Genomic DNA, 25,068 nt, shown 5'->3' with positions numbered 1-25,068 from the left:
CCAGGGGGCAAGAGGTCTTGCTCAGAAATGAATAGCAGTAGCCCTTAGACTTATATCCCGCTTCCCTCTCTAAGCGGTTTACAGAGTCGGCCTCTTTCCCCCAACAATCTGGGTCCTCATTTTACCCACCTCGGAAGGACGGAAGGCTGAGCCAAGCTGAATCACAGAGACTTTTTATTATCTACCTATCTATCCATCATCTCTCTCTCTTTCTCTCTCATCTCTATCTCTTATCTCTACTCTATCTCTCATCTCTATCATCTACCTATCTATCCATCATCTCTCTATCATATCTATCATATCTATCTGTCATCTATCATTATCATCTCCATCCATCCATCTATCCATCCATCCATCCATCCATCCATCCTTGGCATCCTTGTACCTCATTCTGAGCAAGGATTTTTGTATTGTATTGTATTGTATCCATCCATCCATCCATCCATCATTTCTCTGTCATTATCTATCGTTCTATTATATCTATCTATCTATCTATCTATCTATCTATCTATCTATCTATCTATATCCATCATCTCTCTATTATCTCTCTCTCTCTCCCTCTCATCTTTATCATCTCTCTCATCTCTATATCTATCATCTCCATCTATCATCTCTATTATCTACCTATCTATCCATCATCTATCTATCATTATCATCTCTATCTATCTATCTATCTATCTACCTATCTATCCATCATTTCTCTGTCATCTATCTATATCGATCTATCTATCAATCTATATCTATCTATCTATTATCTCTATCATCTGTCTGTCTATCTCTCCATCCATCCATCCATCCATCCATCCATCCATCATCCATCCATCATCTCCATCATCTTTCTATCTATCTATCTATCTATCTATCTATCTATCTATCTATCTATCTATCTATCTATATCCATCCATCCATCTATCTATCCATCTATCTATCTATTTTCTCTGCTGCCCATCCTGACTAATCCAAACACTCTGGGGCGCATAGAGTCTTTTTAAGAACATCTCCATCCCCGTGGGCTCCCGAGGGTCTTTTTCCATGGCAGGAATTAATTGTGTGACTTTTGAAAGTCTTACCTTGAAGGGAATGGAAGGAAGGGTGGGTGGCCTCGGTCTTTAATTCCCTATTTCCTGTCTCCCAGCTCTCGGTGGTTGAGTACGATCCTGGCACACACGACCTGAAAACCCTTTCCCTTCATTACTTTGAGGAGCCGGAACTGAAGGTATGAGGAGCCCAAAGGTCTGTCATTTGGTAGCAGATGAAGAGGCTGCGCGGTTTAGAATCGTTAGGCCTCCGGAGACTTTGGAGGGAGAAAATGAACCTCTCTACCAGACAGTCGAGAGAAAGGTTTTTCCCAAGACTAAAGAAATGTCCTTTTCTCCAGACCAGTCTAGAGAAAAGAAGGACCAGGGGAGACATGATAGCATTATTCCAATATCTCAGAGGTTGCCACAAAGAAGAGGGAGTCAAAACTATTCTCCAAGGCACCTGAGGGTAGAACAAGAAGCAATGGGTGGAAACTAATCAAGGAGAGAAGCAACTTAGAACTGAGGAGAAACTTCCTGACAGTTAGAACAATTAATCAGTGGAACAGAAGTTGCCTCCAGAAGTTGTGAATGCCCCAACACTGGAAGTCTTTAAGAAGATGTTGGATAGCCATTTGTCTGAAACGGTATAGGGTTTCCTGCCTAGGCAGGGGGTTGGACTAAAAGACCCTTCAAAAGTTGCTGGTTCTCCAACACTGGAGATTTTCAAGAGGAGTTTGGACCCCCATTTGGTTACAGGACTTCCTGCCTGAACAGGGGGCTGGACTAGAAGACCTCCCAGGTCCCTTCCAGCTCCATTCTGATTGAAGACAGGTTCATTAGCAAGGTGGTCCTTGACTTACAACCGTTCGTTTTAGAGAATCGTTCGAAGTTATCGTGGCATTGAAAAAAGTGACTTGTGACCATTTCCCACGCTTATGACCCTTTGCTGGGCTACGTGGTTTACATTCAGATGCTTGACAACTGACTCACATTTATGACGGTCTCAGTGTTCCTGTGGGGGGTGTCACGGGATCCCCTTTTGCGACCTTCTTCTCATGGGGAAACCAGGTTCACTTAACAATTGTGTCACTCACTTAACAACTTTGATTGTAAATCTGTAATGATTGACAAAACAACTGCAGAAAGAGAAGTCGTAAAATGGGGCAAAGCTCACTTAACAAATGTCTCACTTAGCAATAGAAATCTTGGGCTCAATTTTGGCCTTAAGGTGAGGACTGTCTGTGTGCCTAAATGAGGCTAAATAAATAAGTGAACAAAGAAAGATACTGATGTTTTCTCGTTTCCTTTCTCAGGATGGCTTCGTGCAGAACGTCCACATCCCCAAAGTGCGTGTGGATCCCGACGGGCGCTGCGCCGTGATGCTCATCTATGGCACGCGGCTGGTGGTCCTGCCCTTCCGCAGAGACACCCTGACGGATGAGCACGAAGGAGTGGTGGGCGAAGGGTAAGGCGAGCCGGACCTCCTCGGCCGTCCCAGTAGCCTGGGAGAGATGGCGCTCCTCCCACATCAAATCAGAGGAAATCCAATCCCCACCCCCCCAAATAAAAGCTTTTTCCTAGGAAATCCCCTCCTTAAGGTTTACTCCTCTTGAGGAAATCATGATAGCAAAAGCCCTTAGACTTATATCCTGCTTTCACAGCCCTCTTTACAGAGTCAGCCTCTTGGCCCCAACAATCTGGCTCCTCATTTGGCCCACCTCGGAAGGATGGAAGGCTGAGTCAGCCTGGAGCCTGCTGAGATTTGAGCTGCCAAATTGCAGGCATCTGGGGGTCAGCAGAAGGAGCCTGCAGTAATGCACTCTAACCACTGTACCACCGTTATAATATAATAATAATATTGTGATAGTGATAGAAATAGCAAGGGGGTAATTCCATCAGGGATGGGATGGCTCAGCGGTTAGAGATGCTAAGCTGGTCAGCTGGAAAGCTGCCAGTCCGGTGTTTGAGACCCAAGTGCCACACGACAGGGTGAGCTCCCCTTCCTTCGAATGAAAGTAGGGTGGTATCTCGGTGCTCATCATTAATTGGTTCCTGGCCACAAAACGATCAAAAACGATGAGTATGAAACAGATTTTCCCCATACGGAATAACGTCGTGAGTCACAAAGCAGCCGACACCGATACGTTCCAGATTGTGTATTGAGTACTAAACAAACAATGAGTACCGGGACCAGATTTCCGGGTCAAAATACGTTGAGTACCAAAGCTGTTGAGTATCGAGGGGCCACTGTAGAGAAACAGGTACAACTTTGGTGAGAAGGTAACAGTATTCCGTGCGCCCCAGTACATAGGCATGCCGGCCACTTGACCACGGAAACGTCCTCGGGCAACTCTGGGTCTCTGGGACAGGGGAGACGACCCTCGCGCCGTAGAGTCAGGCACGACTGGCCAGGGAAAAGCTTTACATTTTTAATTCCGTCACATAAATGCGAACTTTGCTGCTCCCTTTTGGGATATTATGCAAAGTACAGGAGTGAGTAAATGCAGAGACTCCTTGACTTGCAACCGTCCGTTCAGTAACATTTGAAGTTATGACAGAAATGATACTTGCAAACCAGATGCAAAGTTGTGACAGCCGCTTCTCCTGTGCAGTTCTGCGGTCGCATTTTGGATGTCTGGAAAACAGCAGATGTTTACAGTTGTTTGCAGTGTCCCATGGTCATGTGACCGTGACTTAGAATGTCTGGGGAGGCGGGGGGGGATATGCCCATTGCAGAAAAGATTTGCTTAATGACGGGCTCAAGCAACGTCGTAAGATTGGGAGCAGCCATGGGATGGAACCACTCAAAAGCTGCCACTATTTATGACAGCAATTCTGGGTTCAATTATTATTACTTTTTACTTTATTTTATTACTTTATTTTGTTGTATTTATTGCATTATTGTTTAATTATTTATTATTTTATTGATCTCCCACTTCTTAACTGTCAGTCACCCTCCGAAAGGGGCTCTGGGTGGTGTACAGTTCAGTCAATCTGGCCGTAAGTCCTGCAAGATGGCCTATAGCAGCGATGGCGGACCTTTTTCTTAGGGTGGGCCATTGTGGGTGTGGGTGCTATCACGCACGCACACACACACGCGTGCCAACTCAATCTCCCCTCTCACCTACACATTCGGGCGCAACCTCGGCAGCTCCAGAGGCTTTCCTGAAGCCCGGAGAGGGTGAAAAGAGCCTTTCCTGGCCCTCCGGAAGGATGCAAAATCAGCTGGCCGGCACACGCGTGCAACCCGGAGCTGATGGCTGGTGTGCCACCTGTAGCACATGTGTCATAGGTTCCCCATCACAGACCTACAGCAACATCGATAAATTAATGGCAGAAGAAAAGAAAAAGAAAAGAAAATGAAAGTAGAATTCGTTTGAATGAGATTCCAACTGGCTAGGCAAAGTTTAGAGCCATCTTGTCATCTACTAGCAACTGTCGAGTATTCGTTTATTTAAGAGCTTGTTTAATAAATAAATCCAATAAATAAATAAACTACTAAGACTGGCCCTTCCACCAGTTTGCTCCCTTCTTTAAATGAGCTCTTCCACTCAGTTTTGGGGGTTGGGATCTGGGGCCTCCTGATGCTGAAGAGGGGCTGCTTTGGGTCCCTTAAGGCAGAGTCTGGATGATTGTCTTTGGCCTGCCTGGGGAGGGGTCGCCCTCTGTCCTCCCACAGGGTACCTCCGGCTCCCTGTTCATGGCTGCGCTCCCTCTTCCTCCCTCTCTGCAGCCAGAAGTCCAGCTTCCTGCCCAGCTACATCATCGACGTGAGGGAGCTGGACGAGAAGCTGCTGAACATCATCGACATGCAGTTCCTCTACGGTTACTACGAGCCCACCCTGCTCATTCTCTACGAGCCCAACCAGACCTGGCCGGGGTAGGTTCTCTCCGCCTTCTCCCCCTGCCCTTCCACGCTGCCATGGCCAAGCTGTGCCTCTGAGCGTAGACAGAGTGCCTTGCAGCAAGGGGTGGGGGTGGAGGTCGGTTGAAGGCTGCAGGACGAAAGATGCACCCATGTTTGTTTGGGGGGGGCTGGCACTGCGGGGGACAGTTGCCGGAGGGGTTTGTGGTTCTGCCTTTTCTACAAACACAACCATCTCTCCTCCTTTTGTGCGTTGCACATTTTGTGAGTGGACAATAGGCGCAGCACATTCATTTAGTGACCTTCCAAAGCTTCCAAAAAAAGTGACTTACGACCATTTTTCACATTTATGACTGTTGCAACATTCCCCGCAGTCACGTGATCAGAATTCACATGCTTGGCAACTGGCATGTACCTAGGACGGTTGCACCATCCCAGGGCCACGGAATTCCCCTTTTGTGACCTTCCCAGCTGGCATCTGACGAGCAAAGTCGATCGGAAAGCCAGATTCACTTCATGGCCGCATGGTTCGCTTTTAACAGCTTCAGTGATTCGCTTAGCAATGGGCAAACAAGTCGTAAAATGAGACGCCACTCATTTAACAGCTGCCTTGCTTAACAATGGAAATTTGGGGCTCAACGGGGGTCACAAGTCTAGAACTACCAATAAATGGTTTTCATGACAATATGACAACTTTTACCCAAATTAATTGGAGAAAGGGCTCCCTTCTGGAATCTAATTGGTTATTTCTTTATTTATTAAATTTGTACGCCGCCCATCCCACCAGCCAGCGGAATTAAAAAGGACGACAGGTTTAGAAAATTACTATGTAGAAAATTCAAAGTTAAAACATTTAAATGAAGTGGACGAGAAGAACCGATGCATAGATAGAGTGGATCTGGGATCTTCTATTTAATCCGCTAGGCACTTCAGTATGCCCCCCCCCCCCTCTCTCAAAACAATCGGGCTCCCAAGCCAATCAGCAGGGTCAGGTCTCCAGGCCCTTCCAGCAGGGAAAGGGCTGGGTGCGGATCTTCCAAAGGGTGGGATGAAGGGCAGAGAAGGCCCTTCATCTGGACCCCACCAGTTGCATTTCCTCAACCGGAGGGACCTGCCAGACCTTCTGGACCTCCTGCCCTGCGGGGCCTTAAAGGTGATGGCCACAAATAGAATAACAGAGTTGGAAGTCCATCCCGTGGTCCAATCTCCCACTGCCACAAAGACAGAGTCCTCCCATCCACATCTGCCCATGTGTAGGAACAAAAGGACCTTGACTTTCGGAGAAAGAATGTTGTTATGGCTACACATCACCCAACTCTGTATAATCCCCCCTCCCAGTTTCCCACAGTAGAAAGTGTGCCAGGCCCGAGATTCCAAAAGGAAAGACGGCTTGTAGGTCTGACACTTCCTCCTTTACGTGGGAAGCGCTTCATCGTCTCTCCTCCTCCGCAGGCGGGTGGCTGTGCGCCAGGACACCTGCAGCATCGTGGCCATCTCCCTCAACATTATGCAGAAGGTCCATCCGGTCATCTGGTCCCTCTGCAACCTGCCCTTTGACTGCACGCAGGCCCTGGCAGTGCCCAAGCCTATTGGTAAGCGAAGGAGCCCTTCCTGGCTTCGCGGGGTGGGGAAGGCTGGTGCGGAGGTTGGCATCTGCACGCATCCCAAACAGCCTCCCTCCAGATGTTCTGGGACTGAACAGTGGCTGCAAATTGCAAACAGAAGCTGATTTTGAAGGGGAATCACAAATATTGATGTAGCTACGGATGTGCAAGAACTGAGTTGTTTCCTCTGTAGATTTGGGTTAATGTCAGGGTTCCAAATAGCATCCAAAATTAAATCAGATTCCAAGGGAAAGTATTGCTCAGAGTTCCAATGTATGAAGAGAGCCATGTTGGCACATCTGGGAAAACCCAAATCTGAAAGCTTCCTGGTTTTCCACACCCAGTTGAAAGTTCAAGATCTTGCCCCCACACCCCCAAGTCCATCCCATGGTCCAATCTCCCACTGCCACGCTGGCAGCTTCCACCTGTCCAGTTCCGGTCAGGTGCAGAGACAAAGGATGACCTTGACTTTCTAGAAAGAATGTTGTTATGGCTGCATATCATCTAACTCCATACAATCCCCCCTCCCATTTCCCTACCATAGAAAATGCGTAGTAGAAGAATAGAAAGTGTGGCAGGCCAAAGATCCGAAAGGAAAAGATGGCTGTAGGCCTGACATCCCCCCTCTCTCCTCTGCCTCTCTTCTCCTTCCCCCTCCAGGAGGTGTTGTGATCTTTGCGGTGAACTCTTTGCTCTACCTGAACCAGAGCGTGCCCCCGTACGGCGTGTCGCTCAACAGCCTCACCAGCGGCACCACCGTCTTCCCGTTAAGTACGTCTCTGTCTCTCTCTCTCTCTCTCTCTGTTTTTCCTCCCATGGAGAGATGCATCTGGAGAGCTCTGGAGGCGGAACCCTTTGTGAGAAGTATCTCAAAAGGTTACATCAGGGGTGTCCAAACTTGGCAACTTTAAGACTTGTGGACTTCAACTCCCAGAATTCCCCAGCCAGCTCTGCTGGCTGGGGAATTCTGGGAGTTGAAGTCCACAAGTCTTAAAGTTGCCAAGTTTGGACACCCCTGGGTTACATCATGGCAACTGGACCCTATGGGGCTCCTCAATAGTCCAGGTCCTGGTTGTCCCAAAGGTGCTTTCTTTGAAGAGGCAGCTGGACTTTCTGGTTTTCTCTTTGAAGACATTTCGCTTCCCATCCAAGAAGCTTCTTCAGCTCTGGCCGGATGGCAGGGAATGGAATGGATGTATACTCCTTGCAGACAGCTGGTCCTTTGCATCCTTCTAGTGGGTCCTTGAGGCCACCTGGAGTTCTACCTGTGTCCTCAGGGTCACCTGAACGGTGCAAATGGTTCCTGTAGTCTGCAATTATTTCCCTCTGGGAATCCAGTCCTTCTCCCACAGCATTCGAAAGGTGTCCATCCCAAACTGTGTACCTGAAAGTCTGTAGAAATCCTTAACCATCCAGGTGATGGTTGCCTCAAAGGTGCTTTTTCCAGGAGGCAACTGGACTTTCTGGTTTTTCTTTGAAGTCGTTTTGCTTCTCATCCAAGAAGCTTCTTCTGCTCTGTCTGAAGGGTGGGGAAGGGAAGGATTGATGCTCCTTGCAGACAGCTGGTCATTTGCGTCCTTTGAGAGCAGGGCTGTCAAACTCGATTTCATTGAGGGCCTCATCAGGATTATGTTTGACCTTGGCGGCTGGGGTGGGCGTGGCCAGGGTGGGCGTGGCCAGCTCGACATCACTCGTGTTGGGGGGGGGCGCCTGTGGCGGGCTGAGAGCTCTGCAGGCGAAAGCGGGCTCCTGAGCTCCGTTTTCAGCCACGACGGCCTCCTGCAACCCTCTGCCAGCGAAAACGGAGCTCCGTGTGCCGGTCCTTCGCTATTTCCAGCGCGACCCGCCTGGCCAGATCTAAGCACCACACAGGCCTCGTTTAGCACCCCTGTTTTAGGGAGTCCTTGAGACTACTAGGAGGGCTAACCTGAGTGGTGACTCCAAGTGGCCTCAACGACCCTCTAAAAGGATGCCAAAGACCAGCTGTCTGCAAGGAGTATCAGTCCTTGCAAACAGAACGTTATTATTTTTCAATTACAAAAAAAATTACAAAAGCTTCTTTGCTTCTTTTTTTAAATAAAAGAATTTTATTATTTTTCAATTGCAAAACAAAAAATGCAAAAGCTTCTTTGCCAGGAAAGTAAACCTAGGTGGCAAACCTTAGCGCTGAATGCAACTGATGGTGTTTATGGATATTGATGTTGTGTTTCTGAATGCCAATTCTCCCTTTGGAGAGGGGGTCAAAGGGAGGAGACCCCGCTGCCCTGCTCCTAACTGCCCCTCTTCTTGCAGGGTTCCAGGAAGGAGTCAAAATCACTCTGGACTGTGCCCAGGCCACCTTCATCTCCTACGACAAGATGGTGATCTCGCTGAAAGGAGGGGAGATGTAAGGCCTGGGTTTGCCCTCCTACGCCTAAAGGTCACTGTCCGGCCAACGGCGGTTTCTTTGCAGGCGTTTCATTACCTGACTAGGTAACATCATCAGGGCTGCTGGTGCTACTGATGGTGATGGGGTTGCCTGTTTGAGTAACATTCCAGCTCAGAGAGCACTAAGGCCCCCACTGTCCTCCTCCCCCTCCCCCCTCCCCTCTAGCACTGATAATGTTGCCAAGTTGGGCAATAAAAAGTCTGCAAAAAACCATCCAAGGTCAGAGAGTCCCAAAGACCCCACAGTGTCCTTCCCCTCCTCCTCCTCCCTCCCTTCCCTTCTAGCTCTGATAATGTTGCCTAGTCGGGTAATGAAACGTCTGCAAGAAAAGACGTCAGCTTAGAAAGCACCGAGGACCCTATGGGCGACCTCCTCCTCCTCCTCTTCCTTGCAAACCCCACTGCCCCGTTGATGAAGTTACCAAACTCAGAGAGCCCCAAGGACCCCATAACTCAGCCTCCTGCTCCTCCGCCCCCCCTCCCTCTCCCCCCAATAACATCAGTCCTACTACCTGTGTTTCCGTTCACCCCCCTGTCCTCCTGGAGTGGTGGAGCAGAGGCTGCCCGTTCTGCCTTCTGCTCGTGGTCCAGCGTCTCCCATCATGGTTTCCCATTTGTTCCCCCAGCTACGTCTTGACCCTCATCACGGACGGCATGCGAAGCGTCCGCTCCTTCCACTTCGACAAGGCGGCAGCCAGCGTCCTCACCACCTGCGTAAGTGCCCTTCAGCCCAGCCGTGGCTCTCTGGGCCGGGAGGGGGATGGATTGACTGATTGATTGATGGGGTTGATGAGCCCTTTCATTCTCCTGAGATGCCAGAGGGTCAGTTAGATTCTTTCCCTCTTTATTCCTTTCTCTTGTTTCTTTTTCTCTTCCTCTTTTTTCCCTCCTCCTCCCTTCCCTTTTTCCTTCCTTCCACAATTTGTCCACAGTCATATCCGTGGGTATATGCATAATTTTGTATTTATTTATTCTGTCGTGTTTATGGAGTGTGAGCCTTTGAGAGCTGCGTGCAGTGAAATTCCATTTTGACTTAGGCCGATCAGTGTACATTCCAAGTGACCATAAAGTTATTCTATTCAGTAGCCTGGACCCGTGTCGGTCATCTCTCCGTTCTAGGCCAGTCTGACTTTCTCTCTCCCCCCCCCCCTCCCCTTTGGATCTCAGATGATTACCTTGGAGCCCGGTTACCTGTTCCTGGGCTCTCGTCTGGGGAACTCCCTTCTCCTGAAATACACGGAAAAGCTGCAGGACGCTCCGATGAGCATCGCCAAGGACTCTGCCGAGAAGGTGAGCAGATCGGATGGGAGTCTCTCCATCCTCCTCCTCCACACACACACAGCTCAGCCCCAGCCCAGGGACGGCAAACCTTTTCGGCACTGAGCGGTAAAAGGCTTGTGCAGAAACATCGGCCTCTGCGTGCACACTCCTCGGGGAAGCCAAACTCTGGGTTCTAGCGATGATCAGCTGGCCGGCACGCATGCGCACTCCGGTTTTTGGCACTGCCGCACAGGGGCAAAGGACAGCTGATGGTCACACGCGCATGGGCGCCAGAAGCCAGGAAGGCAAGCAGGCAAGGCCGTGCGTGCCGTGTGCCACTTTGGGCATACGTGGCATAGGTTCGCCAGCACGGCCCCAGCCTCCCTCTTCAGCACAGTACAGGTAGTCCTCGTCTTACAGCAGTTCATTTAGTGACCGTTTGAAGTTACGACAGCACTGAAGCAAGCGACGTGACCAGCTTTCAGGCTTACGGCCGTGGTAGCGTCCCCTTGGTCACGTGATCAAAATCCACCCGCTTGGCGCAACTAGCCTGGACTTAGGACTGCTGCACTGCCCCGGAGTCCCCCTTTTGCCACCTTCCCAGCTGGCATCGGACAAGCAAAGTCGGTCGGAAAGCCACGGTCCCTTCACGGCATCATGATTCGCTTAACAGCTTCAGTGATTCGTTTAGTAACGGGGAGGAAAAGTTGTACAATGAGTCCCAACACATTTAACTAGTTCATATTTATGACGGTCACGTGATTCCTCTTTTGCGCCCTTCTGATCAGCAAAGTCAGCTTCACTCAACGACCGTGTTGCTAACTGAACAACTGGAGTGAGTCGCTTAACAACAGTGGCAAGGAAGGTCGTGCAATGGGGCAAAATTGACTTAACCAACGTCTCGCTTAGTTAGCAACATGAATTTGGGGCTCAATTCGTGGTCGTAAGTCGAGGATTCCCTCTACACGCAGTCCTTGCTTGCCCCCATTCCTTAGCCACATGCCAGCTGGGGAATTCTGGGAATTGAAGTCCACCGCTCTCAAAGTCTCCAAAGTTGGGAGAGTCCACTTTCCAGAACGGGGGCCTTTCCTGCTGAGACAGACGGGGGCTTCTACCAGCAGCAACAGAAGGGGAGTTTGGGGGTCTCCTGTGTCTCCTTGCCAATGGACCTCTCTGTTTGGTTCACAGGAAGAGCCCCCCCTGAAGAAGAAGCGCGTGGAGCAGTCTGCCAACTGGTCTGGTGGGTGTCCTGATTTGCAGCCAGGCCCCCATGCTCTGTAGGGTCTGGGGGTGGGTGGGTGGGTGGGTGGGAAGAGTCCTGCCTTGTGTGCATGCTGCAAATGAGCCCATATGCCCTCGGCATTAGAGTTTTTTCGTTTCCCTTGACTAGTTTTCCAGTGGGGGGCAGCCCCTCCCCTTTCCCACCTCCAGGGGGTCTTCTGAGTCCTCCTGTTGACACACAAGGTGGACTCGGGGGGGGGGGTGTCCTTGATCAGCCCACTCTGTGCCTAAACCTGAGAGCTTTGTAAGAACTCCCTGCCCTCCGGTTCTCTAGCCTGAAGGCCAGCTGCACTGCCCTGTCTTGTCTGTCCTTCCTTCCTTCCTTCCTTCCTTCCTTCCTTCCTTCCTTCCTTCCTTCCTTCCTTCCTTCCATATCTGTCTGTCTGTCTATCTATCTATCTATCATCTATCTATCATCTCTATCATCTTTCTATCTATCTCTCCATCTATCCCTCCATCTATCCATCTATCCATTTATCTGATTTCTTTAGCCACCCATCTCAGCAAATGACTCTGGGCAGCTGACAATTCAAAGCACATATTACAATTAAAATCTTAAAAAACATTTTAAAACCATAAAAACAGTAATAACCACCAAAACACACACACAACCCAGTAAAACACCCAATCCGTCCCTACTTGGGTGGGGAGCAAGTCAAACAATGGAGCAGTGCTTGGGGAGAAGAGGGGAGGGGCCTTGAAGGGACGATGATAAGAGGACCAGGCCGTCCATCTGAGCCCCTTATTTCCCCATCTGTCACCTGCAGGAGGGAAGTCAGCTCCGCAGGACGAAGTGGATGAGATCGAGGTGTACGGCAGCGAGGCCCAGTCCGGCACCCAGCTGACCACCTACTCCTTTGAGGTAGGTCTTCCTTGGTTTCCCCAGGACTCTTTTTGTACCCAAAGGCCCCTGCAGACCCTCCCAAAACCAGGCTGGCGTTTCAGCCCAGAGCTTCCTGTTGAAGCCGCCAAGGGTTGCTTTGAACCAGTCCTCGCAGTTCCGGCCATCGCAGCCTCGCCAACTGGTCACAGCCTAAGCGCTCCCCAATTCCTGTCCATCGCGGCATCTTTCAAGGACGACCTCCAAAGGATTTGATTCCCGAAAGTCCTTTTTCTCTGACGTGTGCTGGAGATTTTCTCTGCATTGGGGTCTCACCCTGCTTTCCTTATTGAGAAAAAATGCCCCTTTTCCTGGTGAATCAGACATTTTCAGACGATCTGATGCGTCTCTCTTCTCTTCCGTAAGGTCTGCGACAGCATCCTGAACATTGGGCCCTGCGCCAACGCAGCCATGGGGGAACCCGCCTTTCTCTCAGAGGAGGTGAGTGCTCCGGTTTGCTGCCCCCAGCCTCATATGGATGCCGGCAATTTCCTTGGGAGGGAGAGGGGGACACCATCTGGCCTCAGAAGAAAAGGTTGTTTGGGGAAGAAAAAGGAAAAAAACAACAGATTTGGAAGGGACCTTAGAGGTCTTCTAGTCCAACCCCCTGCTGAAACAGGAGACCTTATACCATTTCAGAAAAATGGCTGTCCAGTCTCTTCTTAAAAGCCTTCTGTGATTGCAACACCCACAACTTCTGAAGGCAACTTCTGTTCCACTGGTTCATTGTTCTCACTGTCAGGAAGTTTCTCCTTAGTTCTAAGTTGCTTCTCTCCTTGATCAGTTTCCATCTATTGTTCCTTGTCTGGTCTTCTGATGCTTTGGAAAATAGCTTGACCCCTTTCTCCTCTCTGGGGCAGCCTCTCAAATATAGGAAGATGCTACCATGTCTCCCCTGGTCCTTCTTTTCATGAGACAAGACACAGCCAGTTCCTGCAGTCTCCAGTCCTGGTTGCTCTTCTCTGCATTCTTTACAAATTCTTTTGAAAAAAAGAAAAGAAATAAGAAAAAAAAAGTTCCTTGCACAAGTCAGCCAGATGTTCGGTCTAGATTTGGCATTTTGGTCTGCCTATTGAGCCCTTCCAAGGACCCAGAATAAGCAAATTGGGTATTCGATGGTGTTCTTATTTATTACTTTTATATGCTGCCCATCGCATGGTTCAAGGAGATTCTGGGAGGCTTAAATTATAATGAAAAATAGATATAAAAACAATGATATGTGTAAAAAAAAAGATTCAATTTGCAAAACATTAAAAGTCCTTAAGATAAAATGTCCTTGAGAAAATTGTGGGGGGATTCTTGGAGAAATGAGGGGATGGTCAGGGTTCCAAATAGCACCCAAAAGTAAATCAGAGTCCGAGGCAAAGGATTGCTCAGAGTTCCAATTTATCAAGAGAGCCACGTTGGCACATCTGGGAAAACCCGAATCTGAAAGCTTCCCTGTTTTCTCCACCCAGTTGAAAGTCCAAGATCTTTCCCCCACACCCACCAGTCCATCCCATGGTCCAATCTCCCACTGCCATGGTGGCAACTCATCCAGTTCTGGTCAGGTGCAGAGGTGCAAAGACAAAAGATGACCTTGGCTTTCTAGAAAGAATGTTGTTATGGCTTCATATCATCTAACTCCGTACAATCCCCCCTCCCGTTTTCCCACCATAGAAAATGCATAGTAGAAGAATAGAAAGTCTGGCAGGCCAAAGGCCCAAAAGAAAAGATGGCTGCAGGCCTGACGAGGGTTTGCTGTGCGAAAGCTACAAGGGAGGCAGCCTACTTAATCCAGCTTTCTTTTTCCAGTTCCAGAATAGCCCTGAACCTGATCTAGAAATTGTGGTGTGCTCGGGCTACGGCAAGAACGGTGCCCTCTCAGTGTTGCAGGTGAGGGGGGGGACACACCTGGGGAGTCCCTGTCCCAGGGAGGGGAGTCACGGGTCGAGCCCCACTAGCGGCACAGTCTAGGGTTGCCCCAGAGACCATTGGGGCACTGATGGAATACTTATAGCTTGGGGGTTGAACTGTGGGGTCCTTGGTGCTCTGTGGTTTTCTTGCTGACGTCTCATTACCCAACTACATAGCATCATCAGTGTTAGAAGGAAGCAGGGTTTTCAGAGGAGGAGGAGGAGCAAGATAGGGTCTCTCTAAGCTTTGTGGTTTTCTTGCAGGCGTCTCATTGCCCAGCTAGGTAACATCACCAGGGCTAAGAGGTGTGAACCTCATTCCTTAAAGCCACGAATATCCTGAAACAAACATTTCAGAAATGCAGGAAGCTTTTGTGAATGTTATGTTCTGGAGATGCCGACGTCTCCCTCTCCCTTCCTTGCAGAAAAGCATCCGTCCTCAAGTGGTTACGACCTTTGAACTGCCCGGCTGCTACGACATGTGGACGGTGATCTCGCCCCAGAAGACGGAGGAAGCCACCGTACGTCCAGCCTTTGCTTTGGAGGCTTTGAGATGGGCATGAAGTCAACTGTCTCCTGCAGTCGATTGGCTCTCCTTCCCGCTGCCAACTGAGGACGGAAGGCCCTGGCTTGGTGCAGGCTTCCCGGGATGGGATGGTGGCTTTCTGGCCCATCCTTGGTCTGTCCCAGAGTGCTGCGCCAGGCATCTTTTGGGTTGTAGGCAGCTCATCCTTCAAGCCACGGAGAACATTCACAGCCCAACACACCTATTGTCTGTTTTTTTAAAAGCTTTTTATTTTTATTTCTCATAAGTACATTCACAAATATACAATCTCCTAACTATTCTTAATAATATCTTTTGCCATTTATAACAATTCATTCCTCCTCCTAAAATTAAAAATGCTTTCCTGCCATCCCATACACCTTTCTTGTTTTACAGCAACCCTCCTTCCCCTTTTCTCCTTCCCTCCCTTCTTCTCTCCTTTCTTCTTTCCTCCTCTCCTTTCCCTTCTCTACTTCCCCTTCCTCTCCCACATTTCTCCCGTCTTCCCTCTCTCCTACTCCCTCTCCGTTTCTTCCTCTCCTTTTCCCTTTCTTCTTTCCTTTCTCCTCTCCTCTGCCTACCTTTCCCTCTCCTCCTCTCTCCGTTCCCTCTTTCCGTTGTTGTGTTTGGATATTTTCCTCTTCAATCTGGTGTTTTTTCCGGATGCCGTTTGTGCAAACCCAGTTCTGTATTTACATAACAATCTTAAATTCCCTCTTCCTTAATTTATTTTCCACATACATCATAGTTATACATACATCATCCTATACACGTATATTTGTATATTAATACCTAAACCTATTGTGTGCTGTTGAAGTCTAAAGGATGGGAGAGGCTGGGCAGAGAGGCATTTTACCTCTCTTTGACTGCTTGGTGGGTCAGAAAAAGTCCAGACCTCTGTTGGGCCCAGCTGGTGTCCATTCACCTCCACGAGGCCTCCGGAGATCTGTGGTTTGGAATTCCCACATGCCTCTTCTGTCCTCGGTGGTCTCTGTCAGGCACAAAGATTGGGGCCCTGATTGTTTTTGTGGGGTCTTGTTGTACAGTACAGTGACCTGGGCTGGTTGTCCCCTCTGATCCTCTCAGTATGGGGCTCCTTATTGATCTTAGGGTTGGAGTGTGCATCCTGAAAGAGTCCTCCATGTCTTTCCTAGCAGGAAGAAGATACTCAGGAAGAAGGTACTGAGAAGGAGCCTTCTCCACCTGAGCCAGTGGATGATGGGAAGCGACATGGGTTCCTCATCCTGAGCCGTGAAGACTCCACCATGGTGGGTGCTTCTCTGTGGCTTGCTTGGCGTGGATTGGATAAGATTAGATTAAATTGGGTTTGGATGGGTTGAGTTGGTTTGGGTTGGAATGGATTGGCTTGAGTTGGGTTGATTCAATTGGATTGGGCTAGGTTGGGTTGGAGTGGCTTTGTTTGACTTGAGCTGAGCTGAGTTATCTTGTCTTGAGTTGGGTTGGGTTGAGTTGAGTTTGGAATGTCTTCTTTTGACTTGAGCTGTGTTCACTTGGCTTGGAATGGCTTGGCTTGGCTGGAGTTGGGTTGGGGTTGAGTTGGGTTGGAATGTCTTGGTTTGACTTGAGTTGGGTTGAGTTGACTTGGCTTGGAGTGGCTTGGCTTGGCTTGAGTTAGGTTATAGTGGCTTGCTTTGGCTTGAGCTGAGTTGAGTTGGCTTGGCCTAGAATGGGTTGGGTTGGGTTGAGTTTGGATGGCTTGCCTTGCCTTGGTGGACATGAACTCTCTCAGATGTTACTGACACACTGAGCATTTCCCTTCTTCAAGAGGTCTTTGGCAGTCCAACGATCCACCTTGGCAAGTGAGGGGTGACTTAAGGATGTCAGCAGAAATAACAGAGAGCTGAGTTGGGAGTACGTGAGGTGACTCTTGGCCAGCGGTGTGCTTTTGTGGAGAAGCCATCCCTGCCACTGACCACGTCCCTTCTCAGCAAAGCCAATGGCTACCTCATCTGGCTCTCAGCTAGGAATATTTGCCCTTTGGTATTCTCCTCTCTCTCTCTCTCTCCCCCCTCAGATCTTGCAGACCGGCCAGGAGATCATGGAGCTGGACACCAGCGGCTTTGCCACTCAGGGCCCCACCGTATATTCCGGCAACATCGGCGAGAACCGCTACATTGTCCAAGTGTCCCCTCTGGGTATCCGGCTGCTGGAAGGAGGTGAGTGCAGAAACACTATTTGGCTCACCTTCCCAGGTGTCCCATTTTGGAAGTTCAGTAATTCGGTGGTAGAGGAGGAATTGCCTACACCTGGGGTCTTCAATCTCAGCAACATTAAGATCTCTGGACTTCAACTCCCAGAATTCCCCATCCATTCATGCTGGGAGTTGAAGTCCAGGCATCTTAACGTTGCTGTAACTGAGAACATGGTGTAGACCAGAGGTGTCAAACACAAGGCCCACGACGTGGTCGAATCCGGCCTGCGGGGCCATCCTGGGAATTGTAAGGGGCAGGCCCACGTTGCTTCGGCCCGGCCTACCCAATGCGAAGAGGAAACATGCCAGCAGTTTGGGGAGTGGCGTCAAGCTAGCCATGCCCACCCAATCAGCCACGCCCAGTGAGTGGCATTAAGGTGGCCACGCCCACCCAGTTGGCCACACTCACCTGGCTGGGCCCCCAAAGGTCAACCAGAGCCCCGATGCGTCCCTCAGTGAAATTGTTTGACACCCCTGGTGTAGACAGTTCCATGCCCTGCTTTGGATAGAATCACACAGTTTGCATGATGTTGGCATGATGTTGGATGTTGGCATAGGACAATTCAGAGTCCCTTAGGAGTGTGACGTGTGTTCCCCTCAGGCTGAAACACCACAACACACAAATTCCTTCCTTCTCCGTGCCTCTTTTCCCCAGTGAACCAGCTACATTTCATCCCGGTGGACCTCGGCTCACCCATCGTGCACTGCGCCGTGGCTGATCCCTACGTGGTGATCATGAGTTCCGAAGGCCAAGTGACCATGTTCGTGCTAAAGAGCGACACCTACGGAGGCCGGACGCACCGCCTGACCTTACAGAAACCTCAGCTGCATCACGTGAGTGGGACTCGGATCGCCCCGGGAAGTGCTGCTCCGTCCGGCCTCGTGCCATGAAATCAGTCATTCCAAAATGGTCGGGAGGGTTTTGAGGGACCCCTTGAGTCCCCGTTGGCTGGCAGAAGCCACATAAACTGGGTGCAGCTCAATCCCATTCGCTTGGTTTCTATCGGGCGCCAGCAACCAGAGTCCCTTGTCAATAGCTTTATTGTTTCTGCTTAAGTTACAAGAATCCGCTTGCCTTCCCTTGGGAATGAAGAGATGAGGCCTCACGGGTCTAGAGCAGAGGGGCTTCAAACTTGGCCACTTTTAAGACTTGTGGACCCAGAGTGCTTGGCTGCCTGGGGAATTCTGGGAGTTGAAGTCCACACGTCTTAAAGTAACTAAGTTTGGAGAGCCTTGCTCTGGTGGGAGATCAAGTTTAAGCCTCTTTAAGCGGCTGCGTAGAGATTCCAATCTGATTCCCTACTTGACGCCTCCTTCCAGCCTCTCTGGCACCTTCCCAACGATTTCCTTATTTAGGCTTCAGGGTGGATGCTGAAGCATGCAAGACGGGCAGCTTGTTTAGACCTGAGGTGACTCACCTTAGGAGGGGGGGCTGTGGGGTCTTAATGGTGGTTTGGATGAAGGTAGCCAAGGCAGGTGCAGCCCAATTGGGAACAGGCTGGTTTTAAAAAGCAGAGGAAGAAAGCGACAGTTCTTGTCTTTTATTTCATGTCATAGCATGTTATCTCATTCTATTTTTTTATTATTCTTTTATTTTATTTATACATTTATATCGTCTCTGCAGCACTTCTACATCTTTTACATATCCATTGTGTTTCTCTTATCTATACCTATATACATTTTTACGTATCTTTTTTCTCCCCTAATTCCATACATTACATCTTTTATATGCATTACATTTGATTCTCTTATATTTCCTTTTTTGTACTATTTTTATCTACAATCAATCTTATATTTTCCCTTCTTGTTAATCCTGCGGTTTTGTATTTATTTAGTGCAGGGGTGTCCAAACTTGGCAACTTTAAGACTTGTGGACTTCAACTCCCAGAATTCTGGCAGTTGAAGTCCACAAGTCTTAAAGTTGCCAAGTTTGGACATCCCTGATTTAGTGATTTCTTGATCTGTTTTCTTCCCTTTACTACTTTCCTATTTTCCCCCTCTTTCCTCTAGCCAATTGTTTTATAAGTCCCATACTGAGTAGGATTCCCCTTTGTCTTTTAGCCCTTTAATATTATTTCATTCTAATTCTATTCCATTCCATTCCGTTCTAATCCTATTTTTTCTCCTATTTATTTCTATTTCTATTCTAAATGTTATTATTATTATTATTTTATTGTACTTCCTCTGTAAGGGAGACTGACAAATACAATCACTAAAGTAAAGTAAACTAAGCTGGAAACTAAACTCTTAACGAACTAAAATATTATTTTCATTTAGTTTAGTTTAGTTCAGTTTCCAGTTTAGTTTAGTGATTGTGTTTGCCGGCCTCCCTCAGACAGGGAGAGAGACGGAGCTTCACCCCGTCTTCCTGCTTGGGGTTGGTCATTCCTGGCTCTGACCCTCCTGCCCTCCTCTGGTCTCCCTCCCCAGCAATCGAGGGTCATCGCCCTCTGCGTCTACCGGGACGTCAGTGGGATGTTCACCACCGAGAGCCACTCGTCCAGCTCTCGCGATGAGCTCTCCCTCAGGAGCCAGTCGGAATCAGAAGTGCCCATCCAGGACCTCAGGTGGGGAACCTTTGGCAAGACCGGGGCTGGGGCTGGGGCTGGGGGACAGGCAAGGAGACACCCACTCTCTTAAAAGCCCCTCTTGGGTCCCTCCCAGGTAGTCCTTGACTTACAACTACCCGCTTAGCGTCTGTCCGAAGTTACAAAGGCATTGAAAAAGTGACTTTGGAACATTTTTCACACTTACCGCCATGATCACATCTCCACGGTCAAAATTCAAACGCCTGGCAATGAATTCATATTTATGACGGTCACAGCATCCCGTGTGTGTGTGTGTGAGAGAGAGAGAGAGAGGGAGATGTGATCCCCTTTTGCGACCTTCCGACAAACCAAGTCGAAGGGGAAGCCTGATTCCCTTAACGACTGTGTTAGCAGTCATTTAATATTCTCCTGTGCGCTGCGAGGGGAATCCAAGCATGGCTTAACTTTGTCCATTAGCCTAGAGACTGAGTTACGTAATTGTTGACCACGCCTCCTCCGACTGGGATGGTTCAGTTTTTTAACTCAGTCCAGCCTAAAGAGACGTAAACATTTTTCTTCTAGGACATTAGACAAATTACTCATTATTATTTATTTAGTTATTATTTCTGGATTTATTTACTTCTGGATTTATTTCATGCATTTGGACTGAATATTGTGGTTCAAGACAGCAGATGCCGCGTTGCCTGCTCGTTCCGACGGGCAGTAATTACGCTGGGCTAGATTCACTCCTGTTGGAGCTTTGGTAGCTTCCCTTGAGGCTCTTGCGGCTGGGGGAACCAGCCCATTGAAGGGATTGCAGTAGCTAGCTGCCGCGGATGTGAGTCAGTTCGCCGTTCTCCGTTCCCGCAGGTGCCGTGATGAGAGTAGGTTCGCCTCTCTTGCATCGGTTTGGGTGGCCACGATCCGCTTACAGAGTGCGATCGGCCCAACGCTATTTCGTCAACTCACAGTTGTGACGCTGCCGTCCCCTTTGTTGTTGGCTTCAGTTGTACGGGCTGCAAATCGCGGAGCTTCCCGTAGGCAAGCGGTCGCCATTTTGAAGACATTTGAATTTCGCGCCGTTTCTCTCTGCCGCGGTGGCCATTTTGGAGCTGCTTTTCTGGGTGCTGAGGGACAGTCGGAAGGGGTGCGCTTAGCGTTTCGCGCCCAAATGACGCCTACATCACTAACGGCTTGTTCTGGGAGCTGAGGAGGTCGCCATCTCTCTGCTCCAGCGCACGCGGTTGCCTTGCAAAGTATTCTGAGTCGTTCCGCTTTGGCCTTTGCAGCAATCACCTCTGGTATTGAGACGTGAACTGAGCCTTTCAACTCCCTATTATTAACTATGGCTGATCGTTCCATCTCCGGAGGCAGCGCTGGGGCTTCTACCTCTTCCCCGTTGCACTCCGAGGCCACTGGGGCCATTAATAGGGTGGGGAGAGCCACCACTAGGGCCGCTAGCCACAGGGCTCGCACTTCATCCACAGCTCCGGTTAGGGCCACCAAGCGCAAAGACAAAGGTAAATCAAAAGGCCCCGTGGCCACCAACAGGTCACCTCCGGCTTTAGTGGCTGAAGGCCCCTCACCCGGTTCTCCCCTTCATTTGACTGGGATACAGGGTTGGTCTCCGGACCTCCCTAACCCCCTGGACCTAACAACTGAGGAGGGGGGATTGGGGCCCCAATCCTCCCCTGATCCTTCTGAGGCCAGTCCAGCCTCAGCTCCAGCGTCCACGCGTTCAGAACCTACAGCCACGTTTACTCCCACAGCTGCTGGGCTGAGACATGAGGAGGGTTCTGAGCTTAGCCTTCCTCCTGCACGACAAAACATGATCTCAGCAGCCATCGCACAGGGCGTGGAGGCGGAATTGCATCGCAGGGCCCAAAGGCCCAGGGTTGCAACCTCCGCTAGGGAAACTCCTAATTCCCAGGCTGACCCCCCCATCACCGCTTCCCTCAGTCCACAGTGAGGGATCGGTGTTAGGTGAGGAGGAAGGGATGGCAGACCTGGAACTCTCTGATGACGAGGGCCTAGTGCAGGACAGGCCCGTCTTTTCCGGCTTGTTCCGGCCTGCTTTATTTAAATCCCTTCTATACAAGGCCAAAGCAATGACCAATATGAGCGGCACTTCCACCCAGGCTAGTACCGCGGTAGGACTTGTTTGCTGAACAGGAACAGGATGCTATTCTCTTTCCAAAACCGTTTTTGGACGGTCAAAAACAATGGGCACAACCAAGCGCGGTCCCCCCCCCCCCCCCCAGCAACGGGGACAGAAAGCTCTACACCTCCACCCCTGAACTGGACGGAATTCTCCAATTCCCTACAGTGGACCCACCAGTTGCGGCCTTGGCCTCTCCAGCCTTGATCCCATCCGAAATTTCAGAGGGCCTCAAGGCTGAGGACCGTAAGGCCGAGCTGGTCACTCGCAAAACGCACCAGGCGGCTGTCTGGGTGTTGCGGGCTGCCACAGCAGCCTCGTTCTTCAATAGGACTTTGTTAGTTTGGCTCAAGCAATTACAGGCCAGGCTTGCTCATGATGATAGGCGTCTCCACCAAGACGTCAACAAACTGGTGGCAGCGCTAGAGTTTTCCTCTGATGTTACCCTCAACGCGGCCAAATTCGCGTCTCGAGCGGTAGTATCCAATGTTGCTTCTCGTTGCCTCCTCCGGCTCCCCCATTGGCAGGTGGACCTACATTCCAAATGGCGCCTAGCCTCCACCCCATTCAAAGGGGGTTCGCTTTTTGGTGCTGCGTTAGACCCTATCTTAATTGAGACGAGGGACAAACGTAAAGTCCTTCCGTTGACCAGTAGACGTACAGACAGGAGACAACAGCCCTACAACAGAAGGCAGCCATTTCGGGCTGGGGATTCGGGGTACACTACCGCCCCGTATAACTCCCAGAACAACAGGTCTTATACACAACCACAGGATAGGGCTCAGGACCGTTCTGGGACCAGAGGCCGGCAGCAGAACCAGCAACAGTGTCAGGCGTGGCAGCCATTTCATGGCACCAACAACCGGTCCTTTCGTAGACACCGGTGACTCACACGGGGAGACGTCAAAGCCTGCAGACCCTGGTGAGTCAAATGCTACGACAGAGGTCGTTACCGCTAGCAGTTCTTTCCCAACTTCTCAGGAAAATGGTGTCATGCATAGACATAGTTCCCTGGGCACGATTCCACGTGCGACCGCTCCAGTGGTTCCTGCTCCCCTTCCAGAGGGCCCACAACAATCACTCGCAGACCAGGGTTGCATTACCACCCAAGGTGCTTCGATCGCTCCGATGGTGGACATCCTCCAGATTACTCAAGGGATGTCACTTCCAAGGAGCCAGACCACATCGTAGTAACGATGGATGTGAGTCTATTCGGCTGGGGAGCTCACGCCTTGGCCCGGGTGGCACAGGGACGCTGGACTGCCCAAGACTGGCTGGAGCTTCGGGCCATTCGGCTAGCTCTCCACAAGTTTCGGGACTTGGTGACGGCCGACCATGTGTTAGTCCTCACTGACAACGTGGCCTCCAAGGCTCATGTCAACCACCAAGGAGGCACGCGGTCCAGGTCCTTGATGATGGAAGCGGAGAGACTCCACCATTGGGCGGAGAACCGCCTACTATCAATTCGAGCGGAGCACATATTGGGCACAGCCAACACACAGGCAGATTGGCTGAGCAGGGCCATAGTAGACCAGGCAGAGTGGCGTCTCCATCCGGCCCTGTTCCAGAAACTGTCTCACAGGTTCAGCCGACCCGAAGTGGACCTCTTTGCGCAGCCTCATAACTCACAACTGCCAAAGTTTTACACCAGGCACCAAACACCAGGAGCGGAGGGCACCGACGTGCTTCTCAGCCTGTGGCCGGAGGGCCTCCGTTACGCCTTTCCGTCTCTACCAATCATTCTGCTTGTTGTTTGGAAAATCCTAGCGGAACAGGCGGATGTCCTCCTGATCGCACTGATGTGGTCACGTCGCCCTTGGTATGCCGACCTCGTCCATCTGTCTGTCTCACACCCCTGGAAAATACCGGACGATCAGATACACCTCTCCCAGGGGGCTCTCATTCATCCGAACCCCCAACTGTTACAGTTAGCCATGTGGCATGTGAGCAGGCTATCTTGACTCGACAACACTTTTCTGAAAAAGTCATTGACACAATCCAGGCAGCGCGACTCCCCATTCCACCAGGAGTGCTGCTACCACGGCAGTCTGGGCGACACAGGCCTCAGTGGAGGACATCTGCAGGGTGGCGACTTGGTCATCACCGTCGCCCTTTGTCAGACATTATAAAGTGGACATGTATGCCTCGGCAGAGGCTTCCTTTGGGCGGCGAGTCTTGTAGAGGGTTTTTTCACCACCTAGGGCCCCTGACCAGCCTACGTCCCGCCCTTGACTCTCATTGCTTTGGCATGTCCCACGCTTGGATTCCCCAAGCAGCGCACAGGAGAACGGCCGTTGACTTACCTGAACGGTCCTTCTATGTGCGCTGCGAGGGGAATCCAAACCCTCCCTCGGCTTCGGCTGGTCCGGGCATTTGACTTTCGCCTACACTTTCACTCGTATGGTTTACTTACCTCATTGACTATTTGCATTCCGTGACTTTTGTTCCATCTCTTGGATCGGCTGAGCCTTCGTACAAAACTGAACCACCCCAGTCAGAGGAGGCGTGGTCAACAGTTACGTAACTCAGTCTCTAGGCTAATGGACAAAGTTAACCCATGCTTGGATTCCCCCTCGCAGCTCACATAGAAGGACCGTTCAGGTAAGACAACGGTCGATTTCCATGATTCAGCTGTGGCAAGAAAGGTGGTAAAATGAGGCACTGCTCACTTAGTGGCTGTCTTGCTTAGCAACTGAAATTGCTGGGCTCGATTGTGGTTGTAAGTTGAGGACTATCTGCATTCAGTGCCCTCCCTTATCTTCAATGCGCAGACTTCAACTCCCACAATTCCCCAGCCAGGTTCGCTGGCTAGGGAATTCTGGGAGTTGAAGTCCGCCAGGCTTAAAGTTGCCAAGGTTGGAGACCCCTGTTTTATGGAGTTGAGAAACTTAACAGCCTTGAGACCTGGAGAGAGGGTGGATCTCTGCAGTCTTGGGTGGGGGAGATTCAAGGGTCAAACTCCCCCCGCCCCCAAATGAGCTTCCTCTCCTCCTTCTCCTTCGTCTACTTGAGAGTTGATGGCTATTCCTCCAGATGTTATAAATTCCTCAATTCCACCCCCTGCAGCAACACGGTGGACGATGAAGAGGAGATGCTGTATGGGGACTCCAGCACCCTCTTCAGCCCCACCAAGGAGGAGCCACGGCGTAGCAGCCTCCCCTCGGCCGACAGGGACTCCCACCAGTACAAAGCTGAGCCAACCCACTGGTGTATGCTGGTCCGGGAGAACGGTACCATGGAGGTAAGCCTGGTCCTCGGGCCAGAAGCAAGCAGCTGGGGGGGGACCTTGGAGGTCTTCTAGTCCAGCCCCCTGCTCAAGCAGCAGAAGCCCCTGTACCATTTCATTTCAATCCATTCTTTTCTTTGAAAACCTCCAGTGATGGAAGCACCCA

General features: G+C 50.3%; 1 protein-coding gene across 4 annotated transcripts in view; it reads left to right on the top strand.

Annotated features, from left to right (window-relative positions):
• The window catches only part of CPSF1 (cleavage and polyadenylation specific factor 1), a 45,775-nt gene that overhangs the window by 6,018 nt on the left and 14,689 nt on the right, over nt 1-25,068 (top strand). For 3 of the 4 annotated variants that reach the window (XM_081951942.1, XM_081951939.1, XM_081951940.1), the window contains exons 5-22: nt 1,136-1,216; nt 2,336-2,487; nt 4,756-4,902; nt 6,340-6,479; nt 7,152-7,262; nt 8,784-8,877; nt 9,545-9,632; nt 10,086-10,208; nt 11,367-11,418; nt 12,227-12,321; nt 12,706-12,780; nt 14,134-14,214; nt 14,660-14,755; nt 15,933-16,046; nt 16,814-16,955; nt 17,646-17,824; nt 19,421-19,557; nt 24,743-24,917. In XM_081951942.1, coding sequence (XP_081808068.1) covers nt 1,136-1,216; nt 2,336-2,487; nt 4,756-4,902; nt 6,340-6,479; nt 7,152-7,262; nt 8,784-8,877; nt 9,545-9,632; nt 10,086-10,208; nt 11,367-11,418; nt 12,227-12,321; nt 12,706-12,780; nt 14,134-14,214; nt 14,660-14,755; nt 15,933-16,046; nt 16,814-16,955; nt 17,646-17,824; nt 19,421-19,557; nt 24,743-24,917 — 2,082 coding nt within the window. The remainder of the gene's footprint in view (nt 1-1,135; nt 1,217-2,335; nt 2,488-4,755; nt 4,903-6,339; nt 6,480-7,151; nt 7,263-8,783; nt 8,878-9,544; nt 9,633-10,085; nt 10,209-11,366; nt 11,419-12,226; nt 12,322-12,705; nt 12,781-14,133; nt 14,215-14,659; nt 14,756-15,932; nt 16,047-16,813; nt 16,956-17,645; nt 17,825-19,420; nt 19,558-24,742; nt 24,918-25,068) is intronic. The other variant, XM_081951941.1, reaches the window with a different exon arrangement.

Source organism: Natrix helvetica, assembly GCF_964273705.1.
Source record: "Natrix helvetica genome assembly, chromosome: 4".
Lineage (NCBI taxonomy): Eukaryota > Metazoa > Chordata > Lepidosauria > Squamata > Natricidae > Natrix > Natrix helvetica.
The sequence above is the reverse complement of the archived record's forward strand: the minus strand, read 5'-3'. Positions and strand labels throughout refer to the sequence as shown.